Below are 15,129 nucleotides of genomic sequence, written 5' to 3'. Positions count from 1 at the left end.
TTTTGAGCGAGTTCTCTAAAACGTCAACTATGGTTGCCTTGACAAAAGGAACATCTTCTGGTTGGTATCGCTCTGCGAGACTACTGTCGAGTTCAAACACAGAAGGTATACTCGATCTTTCGAACTCGGTCGCAATGGCGAAGATGGTCGCTCCAATGACGTCGAGATGGTATTCTGACACGACTCGAACCGAGAGAAATCGGTCAAGACAGTTGACCGCTAGATAGACCGTCTCGATAGGGATGTGGAGATACGTTGCGAATCGAACGAACTTCGTACAGATCTGTAGTCGTGACGCCCATCTCTGCGAAACGCACTCTTGAATTTCCATGTAATGTGCCAAAGGCAAGGTCTTTCGCTGATTTCGGAAATTAGAGACAGCTCAGCCTGATGCTCGCGAGCGACCTTACTTACCTCAAGTCTTCTCAAAGAAAAGAGACTAGCGCTATCGTAGTCTTTGATTATTTCCGAGTCATCTTCATGAGGTAGATATTTCTTGTCGTCTGTTTTGTGTAAGCGTACCTTGGAGAATTACAGGACTCGAAACGCTCACCATTTCCAACATGCCACTTCGTCGCCCATATCTGGAAGCTTTCATGGGAGTCAAGAGCATGACCGGCCATAGATACTATGCAAGAAGGCACAAGCTTCTAGAGGTGCCTTCGTTGCAGAACTTTCGCGTTCTTCCGTCTGTGTTCATATCATTTGCTTTTATCATCCAAAACAGTTCTCACCAAATGGCTTTTCACATGGACATGAAAGGCGGGTCTGGACCTTTCCGCCCCCCTATGCTCTTCTCTTTAAGGGATCGCCTCATGGCAGCCTTCCTCGTCATCACTCAAGAGGTAGATACTGCTCCAAGACGCTCGTCAGCATCAGAACAGGCTCTTGGTGTTCTGCGCCAACTCATACATAAGTCGTTCCTTCCAGCTGATCAACTTCCTTTGGCCGATACGCAAAAAAAGTAATGACTTTCACCTGAGAATGGCGTTACAATGCCCGACAACAACACAGATGGAAGAAATCCATCGTTTTATTTTCCATGATCTTTTCAGTGACGCAATTAAGTGTGTGAATTTTGTTTTGGTCAGTAAAGACTTTACATGCCTCCTGCATGGGGAATCCCCGAGATATCTCGCGTTCCGGCAACTGCAACCTCAACAACACCAAGCGGGTTGTCCAATCATCCGCTACCTGGTATCGTCCGACGCCCACTACAACCCGAAAAGAAGAGAGGTAGTTTTCAAAGACCTCACGTTAGCCGTTTGGGACCCGTCAATCGACCAAAGTGCTACAACAGTGACCGCATTCGACAAGCTCTTCTCACAAACCGCGACGGCGGTGACAACGACGGCGGTGTTTTATGTGCAAGGACGCCTCTGTTTGCAGCCAATGGTTATTGAGGGTCACGATCTGTCGTCAGTATCAAGATATCGCCTACCATTGCATGCAGGACTTGCTGCGTCGTACGAGGTATGCACGTGGGATTTTGTTCTGCGCAGAGACGTTAAGAAACGGCAGCGAAAGCAGCTCCGTGACAACGTGCGGTTGACACTGAATTGCGCGGACATAGATCCACGAGTTCGGCGTCTTCTGCAATTGACACTGGATCGGACCCAGATCGTAAAAACGCGAAAGCTAGGGCATAGTTAAATCGGTAAAGATGTCTATACTTCAGTCTGTCAATTTGTTTTTGCTGAATATCTCTCGCACCGTCTAGGTCGTTCCAGTTCTTTCCAGTTATACCCCCAAAGCCATGGTGTCGAGGACTACCATCGTGCAACAGCTGCCGTTGCCGTTGGCATGTCACTACTGCGCCCAACATGGAAGTGCAGCATGATATAGTCAGAAAACAGGAGAAGGGCTTGGTTTTGTAATCTTGCATCCATCTTTGCTTCGCTTGTGGTGTATCTCTTCTCCCTTGAGTTCGGTGGGTTCTGTCCCCACAACCTTCGCTCCTGGTGTGAGCTCAAGGAAGTCAACGGACCAGCCATCGCCGAACGCGTACCATTTGTACGGATCGCTGAGCCTTAAAAATAGAGTAGCGTTCCCATCCAATCAGCATTTAGAAGAGGGGTTCTCGCGGTTATTGAATTATGCGGCGTGTGATCAGTTCAAGCAAGGCAAAGGCATTAAGTTACTCGATGCCGCCTTGTCCCACTTGAGGATACGAGTCCGAAGAAGGCCGCAAAAATTAGCAACGGCCTCCTGATGAATCAAGCTACGACACATGTTCAGACTAGGCCGCATGAGTTCTTTGACAATGTATCTTAGTCACTAAATAAAAATGAATCTCCGTATTGCGTCACTACCTAGCGACACCACGCTATTCAACGTAACAATCTAATGCTATACCGAACCTTTTAAGATCCTCCCAATCACCCGCAACATAAGTCGATCTCCTTCCTCATGTTCTGTCATGTTCAAATACGGTGAAATATGAAGATCACTCTAGCCCTGTCTCGTTGCAAAAAGGTAACCCCGTCTTTGCGCTGGAAGCACTTCAGCAACCTTATTCCCATGGTCTAGAACAACGACTGAATTCAGCGGTGCCTCTCTCTCTATAACGAGTGGGAAGATCGAACATCAGGCTGATCTCTTTCTATGTCATGTCGTAGATCACCGTCCGTAGAGCCTCTTGCGTCCTATACTGATGCTGGTTGAGGCTCACCCGCTGATCAACAGAGGCGTTTTGCTCAGCCGAGAAGCTCATCAGAATCATGTTGATCAATTGAAGATTACCTTCCGCCTTGGCGATTTGGGCTTGGTATTCTGGCGTTCTCGCTGTTTGTCGCTTGATGCGTGCTTCCAGCATTTCTTTTTGTGGCGCGATATTGTTCAACATTATACTGGCTCGGAAAGACGTCAGGCATATTGAGGTTTGTTTTCTCATCATTTGTAAAAGAGATGCCGCGTCAGACGCGTGTCTTTTCAAGTGCGCGATCAGCACGAAGAGCTGGTATTCTATGCCGATATCTTGCAGCCGGAGCCGTTAGCGGCTGCTCTTCGATGTCGCGACGAGCCTCATCTTGATTTTCGTCTTGAGTGTAACTCGTTGAATCGGTAAAGCCATAAACAAATCTTGATTATGACGCGTGCTTGGTTGTATGTACATACTTTATCGTACAGTGTGCCTTTCGAAGGTGAGTTCTGTAGTCACGATCCAGATGAGTCCATCGAGCGCATCCTCTTTACGTACACTACACTCCACCTCATCCACGATGGGGCACCGATCACACGGCTATGCTGTCAATGGTGAGTTCAAAGAACGAGGCGGGCAATCATGGCGGCCGAAAATGCATCATAGAAACGGACAAAATTAGGCACTGGAAAAAGACAAGAGGACACCGAAAACCTTGGAAGGGTTCCGAATTTGGTGTTCGAGAATAACACGCCTTCCGAACAGGGCCTCCGCCGAAACGACTCGTCTCACTGAAGCCACATTTAACGCCTCGTGAATCAACCCGGCTCTCATGTTGTCGTGGTACCTGGCAGAATCTGGAACTCGACAGTAACTGTGTACCACCCCAGAGGCGGAACAAGATTCGCTGAGAGCATAGATACGGAAGACGAATTGGCTCCCCAATTCATCAGAAGCATCTACAATTCGTGCCGGGACCTGAAACGTGCCGACAAATGTCTCTTTGAGTCCTTTGTCCCGCTTGGGTCTTGCCCCAGTATCCCATTCATGCTCCCGCCTTCTTTGTCGCGACCGAAGAGCTGGTTTCGTATCACTCAAGTAACAGGTTTCCGTCATAGGCATTGTAGAATATAAATCGGAGGTGATTGGGATGTCCCACTGCCGATTTCCGCAAGTCTATCGGCCTCGAGCAACTCACGATGGCACCAACCACACGTTCGAAAACCACAAAGACCCCTGTCAGCAAGGCCAGTACAGCCAAGTCTTCCAAAACGGTGAACAAGGCTGCAGAGGCTTATGCCGCAAAAGCAAAGAAAGCCGCGTCCACCTTGGAGGGCGAGCTTGAGGGGACCTCGGACGGCTTGCAGAAAGCCGTCTGGGCCCTGAAGGCACGTGCAGACGCGCTCGAGGCCGAGTTGAGTGCGGTAAAACAAGAGCCTGGAGAGGCCATGCCGGTTGATGAAGACCCCGAATGGGAAGAAGATGGGCCGAGTGAAGCAGAAGACGAAGCTCTCTTCGTCTCGCGAACGGCTGTGCCTATCATCGTCACAGACGATCCGCTTAAGGATCCGTGCGACCTGGTAACGTCTTACGATTTTGGGCTCCGTGCTGCGGATGACGAGGAAGGGGACGTCACCGAATACGGCTATCTCCGGGGAGCGGATTCAATCGATACCATAATGTCGTTGGCCGCGGACCACCTAACGCCGAGAAGCTAGAGCTCGTGCCGTCTTACGGGGTCTCTGGCCAGAAGTGTCTCAACGACGAAAGGCGCGATCCGAACCAGATACGCTCCGAAAGGCAGAACGGAAGACTCAGAATCGCCATTCAGGGTGTTGCGTGGGTCAGTCCGGAGGGCCATCAGGACCCGATCAGGCTGCTGGATCCCAACTATCTGGAGGCGACGACGAAAGACGACGCGCACTCCGATGGAAAGGGTGCGGGGAGAAAGGAGCGAAGGAAACCCCTCCCACATACCGTAGTCAAGGTAAAGTGGTTGGATGGAAACAACCAGAAAACCTTCGAGACGCGGTCCACAGTCAGGTCGGTCTTCGGCATGAAGCCCGTGGCCGCCGTCCGAGACTATATGATCGGGGACCGAGTCATTCTCGCAAAGGGCACGGTCATGCCAGCCGCCGATCTGGCCATCTTCTCAGCTGCCATCATCTCTTGGGACCGTCATGAAGAGTGGAAGAGGGGTGATCGTAAGAGAGAAGAGCGCAGCCCCACGCCTCACGATCCGCTGGAGGTGACAAAGACCAAGCGTGAGGCGAAAAAAACGGCTAAGTGACGGAGTAGCTAGTTAAGCGCGTCTCAATTCCGCGATGAAGCCCAGTGGTCTTAGGGCACAGATTGACGTTTGGTTTCCAGAGTCATTGTTTCGAATCTTACCTTTCTTTCCTGCTCATAACCTCTTGTATTTTCTCTAGCTAGATAGGATAACGATCGGGATTTGATATCTTCTCTGTTTCACTATGTTTGTCCCCTAGTCTATCTCGCAATCGCAAATTCAACACGCTAAAACAAACCCTAAACTAAGTCGTTCCCTTCCTCCTACCTTTTTATACCACGGAATCAAGTCCTTTATCTGAGACAGGAAAATGTCGAGGCGTCTGTGTTATGTGATGGCTGTTCTCGCAAGAGCCGTGTGACTTGATCACGTACTCTGATGTCTCTACCTGTCATATACTGGACTTGGCATGCTCCATATCTCGAACGACGATTCCGTTTCTGCTTCTAACTGCGGGACGTATACGTCGTTGCTGTCTATGTAGAGCCTATGTAGAGCTTGTGCACGCAGCCGATGCGGGGACGAAGAGAATGCACTAGCTTCCGTAAAAGACACAGAACCACTTGCACTTGAGAATTGATCGTGGAATGACTCTTGGCATTTGTGTATGTAACCTAACTCCCGTCGTCTGGGCCGGAGCAACGATCTACAATTTGTCCGAAAACATCTGGCCCATAAACGAATGCCATCGGCTGAGCTATGTTCTCTCCTATGCTTTCCCTTGCGCCCTACGCAGCATCGTCCTCTTTCATAGTATCCTCTCCTTCCTTGAACGTCCATGTCCTGAGGTGGTCAGGGCAGGTACCGTCCGGAAGCTGTGCGAAGAGCACGTCGGCGGATTCTCTGGTTTGGAGTTCCGAGGTGCCATGGGAAGACGAGAAAACGAACTGGAGGTTGTCCATCGGCTTCAAAACGTCGTATGTGGACAGAAAGCTTGACTCCTGGACTGCATTGTTTTCCGAGACGAAAAGGTTCGACGGAACACTCATGTATCCCTCTTTGTTGCCGGGATGGAGGAGGCTGTAGAGGTGTAGATGAAGGTTGGCTCCGGCCTCGTCAATCTTGAGTAGAAACCTCTCCTCGTCAATCTTGTCGCCATTCCTCAGCGAGCCCTTCAACGAAGAGATGAGATCTTCGTCGGCCTTGGAAGTGCTTGAGAACCGTTCCGACAAGCTATCCTGCTTGCTCCCGAGCGTCAGGAGCAAGTGAAACTCCCGATTCTTCTCCCCCGCAAGGATCCCACGGAGGTCATTGCCGATGATCAACAGGAAGAGATCCTGTTCAGATAGCTTTTCGAGATAGGTGTCGTTCTCAAAGATGAGCTTCTTCAGTTTCTCCCAGTCATCGCTGGTGTTGCTCGGGGTTGAGGTGGCCATGGCTGTGAGAGGTTTGTTGCTTGATGGGTTTCTCAAGGCGTGTCCAAAACCTGGCTGACTAGCAGCTTATAACCCTTTCTGGTCTGCACTGAAGAAGCTAAAGCTGGCTTCGCAAAGCGATCTCCAGATCTGGAGCTCCCGTTTCATCCCCGCATGGTCGCAAAATAACGACAACGGGATACATTGAACTTTCAGCCGAAGCGGTACGCAGTGCGTCCAATTTGTGATCATTGGGCTGGTTTGGTCCCTTTGCTCGTGAACCCTCGCTCTGGACCCTTGCTCGTGGACGATTTTGGCTCAGAGGCGAAATGAAGTGCGTTGCGATCCCTGCCGGTTGTGGATCCAGCTCCGCCTTGCCGTTGGCAAGAAACGTCGCCTCGTCGGTCTAGACTCCGCGGCACCCCAGCCACGATGAGCGTGAGATCTAGACGCGGCGGTACGTACCTGCGGGACAAGCGGCGAAGCGGGAAACGCCAACTTCACTTCTGGATCAGCCGGACCAGAGCGCATTCCGTGCCTTGAGCCTGAAGCGGCTCCCATTCCAAGACCCGCTTGACTTGCGACCGCAACAGCACATACAATGATCAGCCGGGCTGCATCGACTACTTAGAGTGTCCTTAATCAGCGAACACGGTTGTTTTGCAAGATGAGTTCCGCACCATAGCCACGCTGCTTTTCGCCTTTGGCTTGTCCGCCCTGCTTCCTTGCCCTCATACCGCGTCGGCCGTCGACGATGTATACAGAACCATCGAATGGACACCCGTCCAGAGTAGACCGTCCGGCGCAGCGACGCCCGTTGTTCTACCTGACCCGTGACCCGCGTGCGCTTCGAAATAGTGGCAATAGCGGCCACGGTAGCCATCAGCAGGCTGCCGGCGGGGCAGTGAGAGTGCAAAGACAGTCTCCGACGATGGTCGCGGTGCAGGGTAGAGACGGCCTCCAAGGCGGCTCAGTCAGGCCTCAATTACCTCAGGGTTTCTCAATGTAAGAGGATGTGAGAATTCCCGACCGCTCCATACTGACCATCCATTCGTAGAACAAGACCCCGAGAGGGCCCCCAGAACACCTCACCCATGCAAGAGTGGAAGCATGAGCTGGAGTATGTCCGTTACCAAGAGCTCTCTGGTGTGAGACTGCCCGGAATTACCTAACCCCTGCACAGAACCTACTTGTCCGAAAACTTCAGTACCCTGCAGCAGATTCTCTCCGACACCACGGATCGGTATGTTCAGTCGCCAGGATACGACCACTGGCAATATATGCTGACATATGTCTGCTAGTGATGAGGCTTTCCACAAATCATTCGAGTCAACCTTGACTAGCCTCGCAGAGCTGTGAGTCCCTTTGAGCGGATACTGTTGGCGGTGCGTGCTAATGTCTGGCACGTGTAAAGCGTTGCGAAGTTGAACGACAAAGTAGAGAGCTTCTACAAGATAATGGAGTCTCAGGCGTTTCCTGCGCCCGAGGGCTTGGACGCGGACGGTGTGGATCTAGGAGACATGACCAATCTTGTCAACTTTTAGTCATGCATGTACTGGACACACTCTGTTGAGTGGTTGAGGACGGGGATCTTTGCCGTGCGATCGCACGACCAGATGGGGACGCGACTAGGAAGCGATAGAGTGATACAGGGGCAAGATTCGGTCTGCTGAGTGAATAGCGTCGTCAGGGCACAAGGCGAAAAGAATGAATGCAGCGAATGTGCTGGCATTGGGCCTCATAGGTACCGTAGACACACGAAAGGTTGCCAATCTCCGATGGCCCTGGTATGAGGACTCAATAGTTCCATCTCGCAACTGAAGACGCAGCGGGCCTGCATTGTATTGTCTTCCTATGGCTCGACGGTCCCGAATTATCACGTGCGTTGTTGAGCGGCCGGCCTGTATAAGTAGGACGCGACCAGCTGCAACCAGAGTCGTCTCGAGATCTCACCATCAAACCTTCTCTCACTTTCTCTTGAGACATCATGCTGGACAGATTACTCCCCGAGCTTGTTGACATCATCTTTGACTTTGTGACCGTCCAACACGGATACGCGTCCTGCAGTGCTCCCAGAAGTTTCGGCAAGCCTTCGGACCACGGATTTATCGGCACAACGTTCTTTCAGAACGCTGTTCTGCTGCTCGATGGGCAGTTCTTCACTGCCGTGATGATGCCGTGGCATTTCGCGTAATCGAGGCATCGGTGTATGCTGGGATGGATGTTTGGGCCCCGCAGTTCGCCATCACGCGTACCGATATGTTCTCAAAGCGGTTTGCATCGCAGTTTTCACGAATTCTGGGTCAGTCTCCTGCTGATTTATCCCCGTTTGCCGTCGCCGTTTTTAAGCGGAGAGAGGAGCTTGTTACGTCTATTCTGGGCATGACCAGTGCAATTGAATGGCACTTGGACGAGTTGCTTGCTCCAGATATCACGACGTATCTGGGAAAGTCGACAAGCGATCAGCCATCATCAAGTAGTCGACTTACGCCTCTCCATGTTGCCTCCGCCACCGGTCTGGACGCTGTTGTCAAGCGGATCCTCGAGGAAACGCCATCGGAGGTGGTCTCGAGAGACGCGCGTGGCCGCACCCCGCTGTTCTATGCGGTACAGTGCCCGCTTACACGTAGTTCAACCATCCAACTACTCCTTCGACAACAGACCGATGTTTATGGCAAGATAGCCCCCGAGAATCAGGCGGACCTCCTCATGAAACGCTGTTGCCGAAATGGCCTGTTTCGCCTTGCCGCATGTTTCCTTGAACATGAAGTAAGGTGTGACCTGCAACATCTCCTTCGCTTGGCTCTTCTGGCCCCCGGCGTCTCTTCCGGAGAGATCCAGCTCTGACAGAGACGTCTTGGTTCGGAGGCTGATTCGACGTGGGGCCAATCCGAACGGCATGGTGCGGGCAACAGATGTTGATGTTGGTAAACGGCCGCTCCTTTTTGAGCTGGCAATGACATCGTATAAGGCGACAAAATGTCTGCTTGACATTGGAGGCGTCGATGTGAACATCCTGGATAAATACGGCCAGACGGCCTTGAGTCGGTTGTTACTGGAAAACCACTCGGCGCGTAAGACGGTAGCACTGCTCCTGGAGCGCGGGGCGAAGTTACAGCCACACTCCCTTGGAGGTATCATACGGGATACAACGTTCCGGACGCACCAGGAGCTCGTGACGTTAGTTTCACAACGCGAAAACACATTCGAACTGTTTCGTCTCCTTTACAAGCACTGCAACTCGCACTCGGCCAAGGACCAGACGGAGGTAAACTTCCTGGCCTCAATTCCTTGGGAGTCCGAAATATTGGCACGAATGTCTGACAGTGACATCAAAGACATCCGAAAGGGAAATGTTTTTCCTATAAGCCCATATTTCGATTTAACTCTGGCGCCCAAGGGCCATCATGATTCTCAAGGTCAAAGACAGCAAGATGTAGCTTGGGAATGAGGTTGTTACTCAAGGGTGTTCCGGTGCAATCGGAGTCGAGTTCGTGAGTGAGAGCATCTTGACGGGGGCGGAAGAAAGGAGACTATGGCGTCAAGTGATTCCCGCCATACACAGATATGACAACATGAATGGATGAACTATATTATAGATTTGATAAAGTCGGTGATCGCACGCTACATAACCTGCAAGATGTGTAGCCAAGTCGGCATTGCTTTATGATGGGCATCAGCCCTGCTCCTGTCACGCGTGATTCCACGTCAACTCGGTCATCGGATTTAATCAGCTGGCGATTGGCAGAACTGAATGTCCGGTGTTGTAGTAGACGGACTCGCTTTCTTGACGACGTAGTGGCAATCTCCGCTGGCCGCTGTCTCTTGTGTGCCATCAGCTCAGTCGTCGAAAGCCTCCTGTTCGATTTCGCAACTGCCGGCGCCAACTTGTCTGCTATCCCATCAACTCTCCGCTGACCATGACCGTCCCTTTTCCGTGCCTGTCGCCGGGCCGGTCCTATTGCGTTCGTCAGTGCGGTGGCTACCGTATCCGGACCCGCTATCGCATTCAAGCTTCGTCGACTATCGCTGCCCTTTCACGTCCACGCTCGCCAACCGCAGAACTTTCTATACTTGCCCGCTCGCTGTATGGCACATCACATTGAGGCCATTGAGGCTCCCGTGGCCGCTTAAGCGACGCAATCCAACACACATCCAGGGCTACGATGCTTGCGGTCGTTGTCACGTGCTTCTCAACCTCTGGAAGGACCTCTGAAGTGCGCTGCGAGCTCTCCGCCATAGCGCCCTCTCGTATGCCATTCACACCATCCCAGTAGGACAGCAGGTGTTGACCAGCACATTTTCGTATACTCGCTTCCGGTTCCCATGTCAGAGCGCCGTTTCTCCAGCGCATGCGCATGTGAGAAATAGTCCGGGTCTGGGGGTCTCGACGATGACCAACAATCTTGTCGAAGATGAGGAGGTCGTGTGCGTCAAGAGACGCATCCTCGCTGCCCGCGTCGACTACATGTCTGCTCCCAGCAGTTCCTGTTGGCGGAGACCTGAAATCGTTTACTTGGTCGCCAGGGGCTTCTATGACTACGGCTGTGTTACAATTAGCAGGGGAGAAAAACGCTTGGAGAGGAAGACGACCTGGCATACCACCCCTCGTAAGCGTGCTCGTATCACGCAAACCACGATTTTCCATCAGCCATCCCAAAGTTGACGTCGCGCCAGAACAAGGAGATGTAGCACCAGCTGTCGCATCATCCACTGTGCTGTCCACGTCCGCTGCTGCGTTGTCGCGTGCTGATCGGGCATCCCGATCACAGCGCGCGACAGTCCGCTGGGCGCATGGCGTCACGGCAGTTAGGTCTCCATGACCGTCGGTCATTTACTGTTGACTTGATCTTCGTCGGGCCTTCGGAAGAAAGCTCTGATAGATGCGATTATACCAGGCCACGGCCTGGCGCGGTCTGCAGCAGCTCTCTCTATTTGAGTCGAGGGCTGTGCCGAGTGGATGTAAGGCGAGCTAGGTGGGCGAAAAGGCGGTCTGACAGCGCCCGAACGTTCGACTTTGGCGCCTGCATCATCATCTCTGGCCTCGGTCTTGCATGCTGGCGGCGCCTTGCCGAGCCGCTGAGGTGCGATTGGCTGCATTGGACTCGGAAGGAAGCTTCGTTGCTTGACCGTGCGACGATCCATTTCGCAATAGGTTGCCCGCTGGTAGACGTCGACTTTGTTTCTCGCTACTACGTAGTCAATGGTTCAAGCGAACCGGAATTTGCAGTTGCGAACCCGGGATGCCAACGACACATCGTAACCGTAGAGACTCGTGGTGTCTTAGGGACAGTGGCGTGAGGTGAAGGAAGCGGGGCATCCGATGGCCTTGCAAAGTCGTTGTTGCTAGCCAGTCGAGGCTCCACCCCACCCACGGGCCACAAGTGAGCAAAGCCGGACCTAGGTCCGATTGCACAGACCAATCAGCCACCCAACGGGTCGGTCTAGGCCTTTGAATCCATTTGTTGCTCCCAAAGCGAGCCTGGATGCGAATCTAGAGCTCACGAATCTCGACTTGTCCAACGTCGATTCCGACCCAGAACGCAGAATGGCAGGGGCAGAAGTACAATGACACCTAGAATCGCTTCCTGAACTTTCGCCGCTAGCATCATATTCTGTCACAAAGCGAGGAAGCAAGTGGAAAACATGCACGGTAGATAGTGGCTTGTTTCGTCTCGGCAAGAAGGGGTCGTATCTAGATACTGTACCGTACGAGACCGCCGGCAGGTCTTGTGGTAAGGCGGCATCGTACGGCAGGAATGGGCAGCGCCACGTGTGGCGAAGCGACACATTCCCACTTTTGTTCGTGAATTTCTAATTGCTGACAGACGACGAGGAACACAAGCCACGTAGCTCACAGTCGATGCTCAAGGAAGCACTAGTGGGCTTGCACAGCAGGAACTCCTATTTCATAATGGTTTTGAGTCGTAGGGCTACGAGCGGACCGATTCCCACACAAGGACTCCGGCGTCGACCAGACCGGGGATTGAGGGCCGGCGGGCACGAGACAACGTGCGCGACAGCATGCCTTGCAGGAACAGCCGATTTGTTTGTCCGGTGAGTCGCACTGATGCCGACTCTCCGGGCGAGCTTAACACGCTGGCGGGCAAAATGGAGGCCTTTGGAGTGTGTGACGGTGTACAGTAGGCTGTGGTCGAGATCGGGGCACAAACCAGACTATTCTCGCTTGCAGCTTCACCGTCGCCTATTGCTGTTGCCGCGTCTGCTGTAGTGGAAGAGACACTCACGAGATGTTCTGTGTGACTTGGTTGCTGACCAGTTCTTCTAGCCAAAAATTGCATGACCGTTTCTCTCCTACCTTGCTGATCTTTCAAGAGGAGGGCCAAGAAAATGCGGTGATCTTTCGCAGCCGAACGACCATTTCGGTCGTGTCACCAGCAATGCCCATGTGTAATGTCGCATCGTCTCGACAGCCTAGCTGTTGAACCTGACGCAACGCTTGAAGGGAGAGACAATAGGTAGAGAGACAGGAGGCAGGCGATGCGAGTCGAGCCTTTTTATTAGCTTCTACACCCTCAATCTAAAGGATACGGAAAAAAATAGAAGAAAAAAAAAGGGGGGTGGCTGATGCGAGTCAGGTCCCTGCGACCTGCTCCGTGGTACTAGGCGAGCCGCAGCGCCGCCACACTTGTCGTCGCCTGTTTGGCCGGCGCTATCCAGCCACTAACCTGCAGCGGCGACGGCATGCGGCGCAACCTCGCTCTGCTCTGACGTATCTTGGCCGGACGCTCCTACCGGTAGCTTGTATGCCCTCACCCAATACTCGGATTGCAGAAAGATCCCATAGTTGAGTGACTTCCACGGCCTCGTAGGATCACACAATACGAAGTCAAATCTCCGCAGCAGCTGCTTGAAGCGTCAGCACGTCGTCTTCGCAAGAAGAGAACCATACGCCGGACACGCCGCAGCAACGTACTCCATCATCGCCACATTCCGTCCTAGACACTTCCATTTGCCGTGGCCAAAGACAAGCTCGAGTGTTGTATCCATCGATCTCAGGCTCTCCGCATCTGCCGTGAGCCATCGATCCGGTCGGAAGTCGTCGGCGTCCTGTCCCCAAACGTCGCCTCGGCGGAAGATACCCCACGCTCCGTAACCGATGCACGTTCCCTCCGGTAAGTGCACGCCTTTGAAAGTGTCGCCGCCTTTGGGGACTTCCTTCGACATCTGTCCGACAACTGGAGGGAAGATACGTAAGCCTTCCTTGATGACAGCCTGCAGGTAAGCCATGTTTCGCGCCTCCGCTTCTTTCACGACAGGCCAAGACGGCCGGAAGCGCTCGATCTCTGCACGAAGTGTCGCGAGCACTCGTGGGTTGGTGATGAGGTGAAGCAGCGTAGCTCGGATCGCCGTGGCCGTCGTGTCCGATCCAGCGAGTCTGTCGAAAGGGTTAGTAGTGGCCTCAAAGTATAGGATCGAAGAGATCTTGGCAAGTCGTACATTTGCATGAGGATTTCCGACGACGCCTCTTTTTGCGTCAGGCCGTGTGCTACGAAAGAGCCAAGCATGTCTTGCCTCGTCTTCTTGCTCGGCCCGAAGCGCTCGCCGGCGATTTCCTTCGCCATCCTGTCGGCGTGTCAGCTATGCCGGGCTTGCGAGAACGCAACAAAGACCGCGCGAGTCGGCGATTTAAGCTTTCAAGCGCAGACCAGATCCGAGATGGGACGCGGACAAGACGCACCGAATCAGCCTTCCGAAGCCGTTGGCGTCATCTTCCGAAGGCAACAGCCGCCGAAGCAGAGGCCATGATAACACATGGAGTAGAGAGGGCAGAACGGCCGCGACGACGATGTTCGGCATGCTTTGTTCCGTCGAGCGAATATAGTCGTAAACGTCTGAATCGGTAGCCAGATCGCCAAACGGCTTGCCGAATGCGAGATCCGAAATGACGTCGAGCGTGAAGTACTGCGCCTTCAGACCGAAGTCGAACCGTTTGTCTTGAGAAGCATATGCGTCAATCATCGACATGAGTCGAAGGACGCTTTCGTCGATCGTGAGTTCAAGGTCGACAACTTCTTTGCCAGAATACTTTGTCGCGATCGTCAGCAGTCCATACGAATCGACCTGCGGCACACGAGAGAAGATGACCTACCCCTCCCGCCATCTGAGACCGGAGTCTGCTGTGCACTGTATCGTCTCTAGTGGACAGCACGTTGTCGTTTCCTGCATCTAGTCGCATCGCATTGTACCAGTCTGAACGCGTGTACTTGGTGCGCACGCCGAGCATATGCCTCAAGAGGTCCGGGTCGCTCGTCACAACGTCGTTTGGACCGACGCGAACAAGAGATCCTGTGAGAGGAGTCAGCGAGCGTCGTGAACGAGACTGAGAACAGTGGTAAACACCATATTTGAGGCCGGCCTCGTAGAATTTGAGGTGCATGCTACCGCTATACGCGGCACGTAGAAGCCACCAAAGGGAGAATCCGGCAGAGGGGCCGGGGATGTGTCGTAGTCGTAGATACTGGTGAAGGATGAGCACGGCAGCATACAAGAACGGGCCCCACGTCAAGATGGTCGTGAAGGCGGCAACATTCCCCATGGCGGAGGGAAGCTGATTGCGCTGGCTGCTGATTGCGCTGGCTGCGTGAGCCCTTGGTGGGTAGCTTTGGCTGATGGATGACGAGAGCAAGGAAGGCAGGTCAACGTTTGTTACTCCGTCTCTGGCACCGAGAAGTCTACGGATAGGGAGGTCTAGGGGATCAGACCTTAAATGATCTTTGAAAAAGGCTGTATGCTGGATACAGTATTGTACTTCGTGGAGCCCATGACACGTCTTGTGGAATGGACGTAGGTCATGGTGTCGTGGCAGACGCGATCACGGG

At 53.0% G+C, this 15,129-nt stretch overlaps 5 protein-coding genes across 5 annotated transcripts; 2 read left to right on the top strand and 3 right to left on the bottom strand.

The window, feature by feature from the left end:
* Positions 1–3,840: 3,840 nt before the first annotated feature.
* HER10_EVM0007305 (uncharacterized protein) lies at positions 3,841–4,931 on the top strand (the record flags this gene model as incomplete). The annotated part of the gene is made up of 2 exons (XM_035476864.1): positions 3,841–4,211; positions 4,301–4,931. 2 exons carry the CDS (start codon positions 3,841–3,843, stop codon positions 4,929–4,931), a joined length of 1,002 nt encoding a protein of 333 aa, XP_035325734.1.
* Positions 4,932–5,659: 728 nt separating this feature from the next.
* HER10_EVM0004962 (uncharacterized protein) lies at positions 5,660–6,307 on the bottom strand (the record flags this gene model as incomplete). The annotated part of the gene is made up of 1 exon (XM_035474588.1): positions 5,660–6,307. One exon carries the CDS (start codon positions 6,305–6,307, stop codon positions 5,660–5,662), a length of 648 nt encoding a protein of 215 aa, XP_035325724.1.
* A 910-nt stretch (positions 6,308–7,217) lies between these two features.
* On the top strand, positions 7,218–7,830 carry HER10_EVM0000499 (uncharacterized protein; the record flags this gene model as incomplete). Its single annotated transcript, XM_035470278.1, has 5 exons — positions 7,218–7,291; positions 7,344–7,406; positions 7,470–7,529; positions 7,588–7,641; positions 7,701–7,830. 5 exons carry the CDS (start codon positions 7,218–7,220, stop codon positions 7,828–7,830), a joined length of 381 nt encoding a protein of 126 aa, XP_035325693.1.
* Positions 7,831–9,868: 2,038 nt separating this feature from the next.
* HER10_EVM0002182 (uncharacterized protein) lies at positions 9,869–11,575 on the bottom strand. Its single transcript, XM_035471906.1, has 2 exons — positions 10,889–11,575; positions 9,869–10,831 (listed from the first exon to the last, which is right to left on the bottom strand). The coding sequence occupies exons 1-2, from the start codon at positions 11,118–11,120 to the stop codon at positions 10,296–10,298; spliced, it is 768 nt and encodes a 255-aa protein (XP_035325704.1). The 5' UTR covers positions 11,121–11,575; the 3' UTR covers positions 9,869–10,295.
* A 1,042-nt stretch (positions 11,576–12,617) lies between these two features.
* HER10_EVM0010244 (putative cytochrome P450) lies at positions 12,618–14,846 on the bottom strand (the record flags this gene model as incomplete). The annotated part of the gene is made up of 6 exons (XM_035479710.1): positions 12,618–12,721; positions 13,207–13,685; positions 13,748–13,873; positions 13,989–14,335; positions 14,400–14,596; positions 14,651–14,846. The coding sequence occupies 6 exons, from the start codon at positions 14,844–14,846 to the stop codon at positions 12,618–12,620; spliced, it is 1,449 nt and encodes a 482-aa protein (XP_035325748.1).
* Between the last annotated feature and the right edge of the window lie 283 nt (positions 14,847–15,129).

This window comes from Colletotrichum scovillei (assembly GCF_011075155.1).
Source record: "Colletotrichum scovillei strain TJNH1 chromosome Unknown Contig00015, whole genome shotgun sequence".
Lineage (NCBI taxonomy): Eukaryota > Fungi > Ascomycota > Sordariomycetes > Glomerellales > Glomerellaceae > Colletotrichum > Colletotrichum scovillei.
Note: the sequence above shows the minus strand (reverse complement) of the source record. Positions and strands in the feature narration are given on the sequence as shown.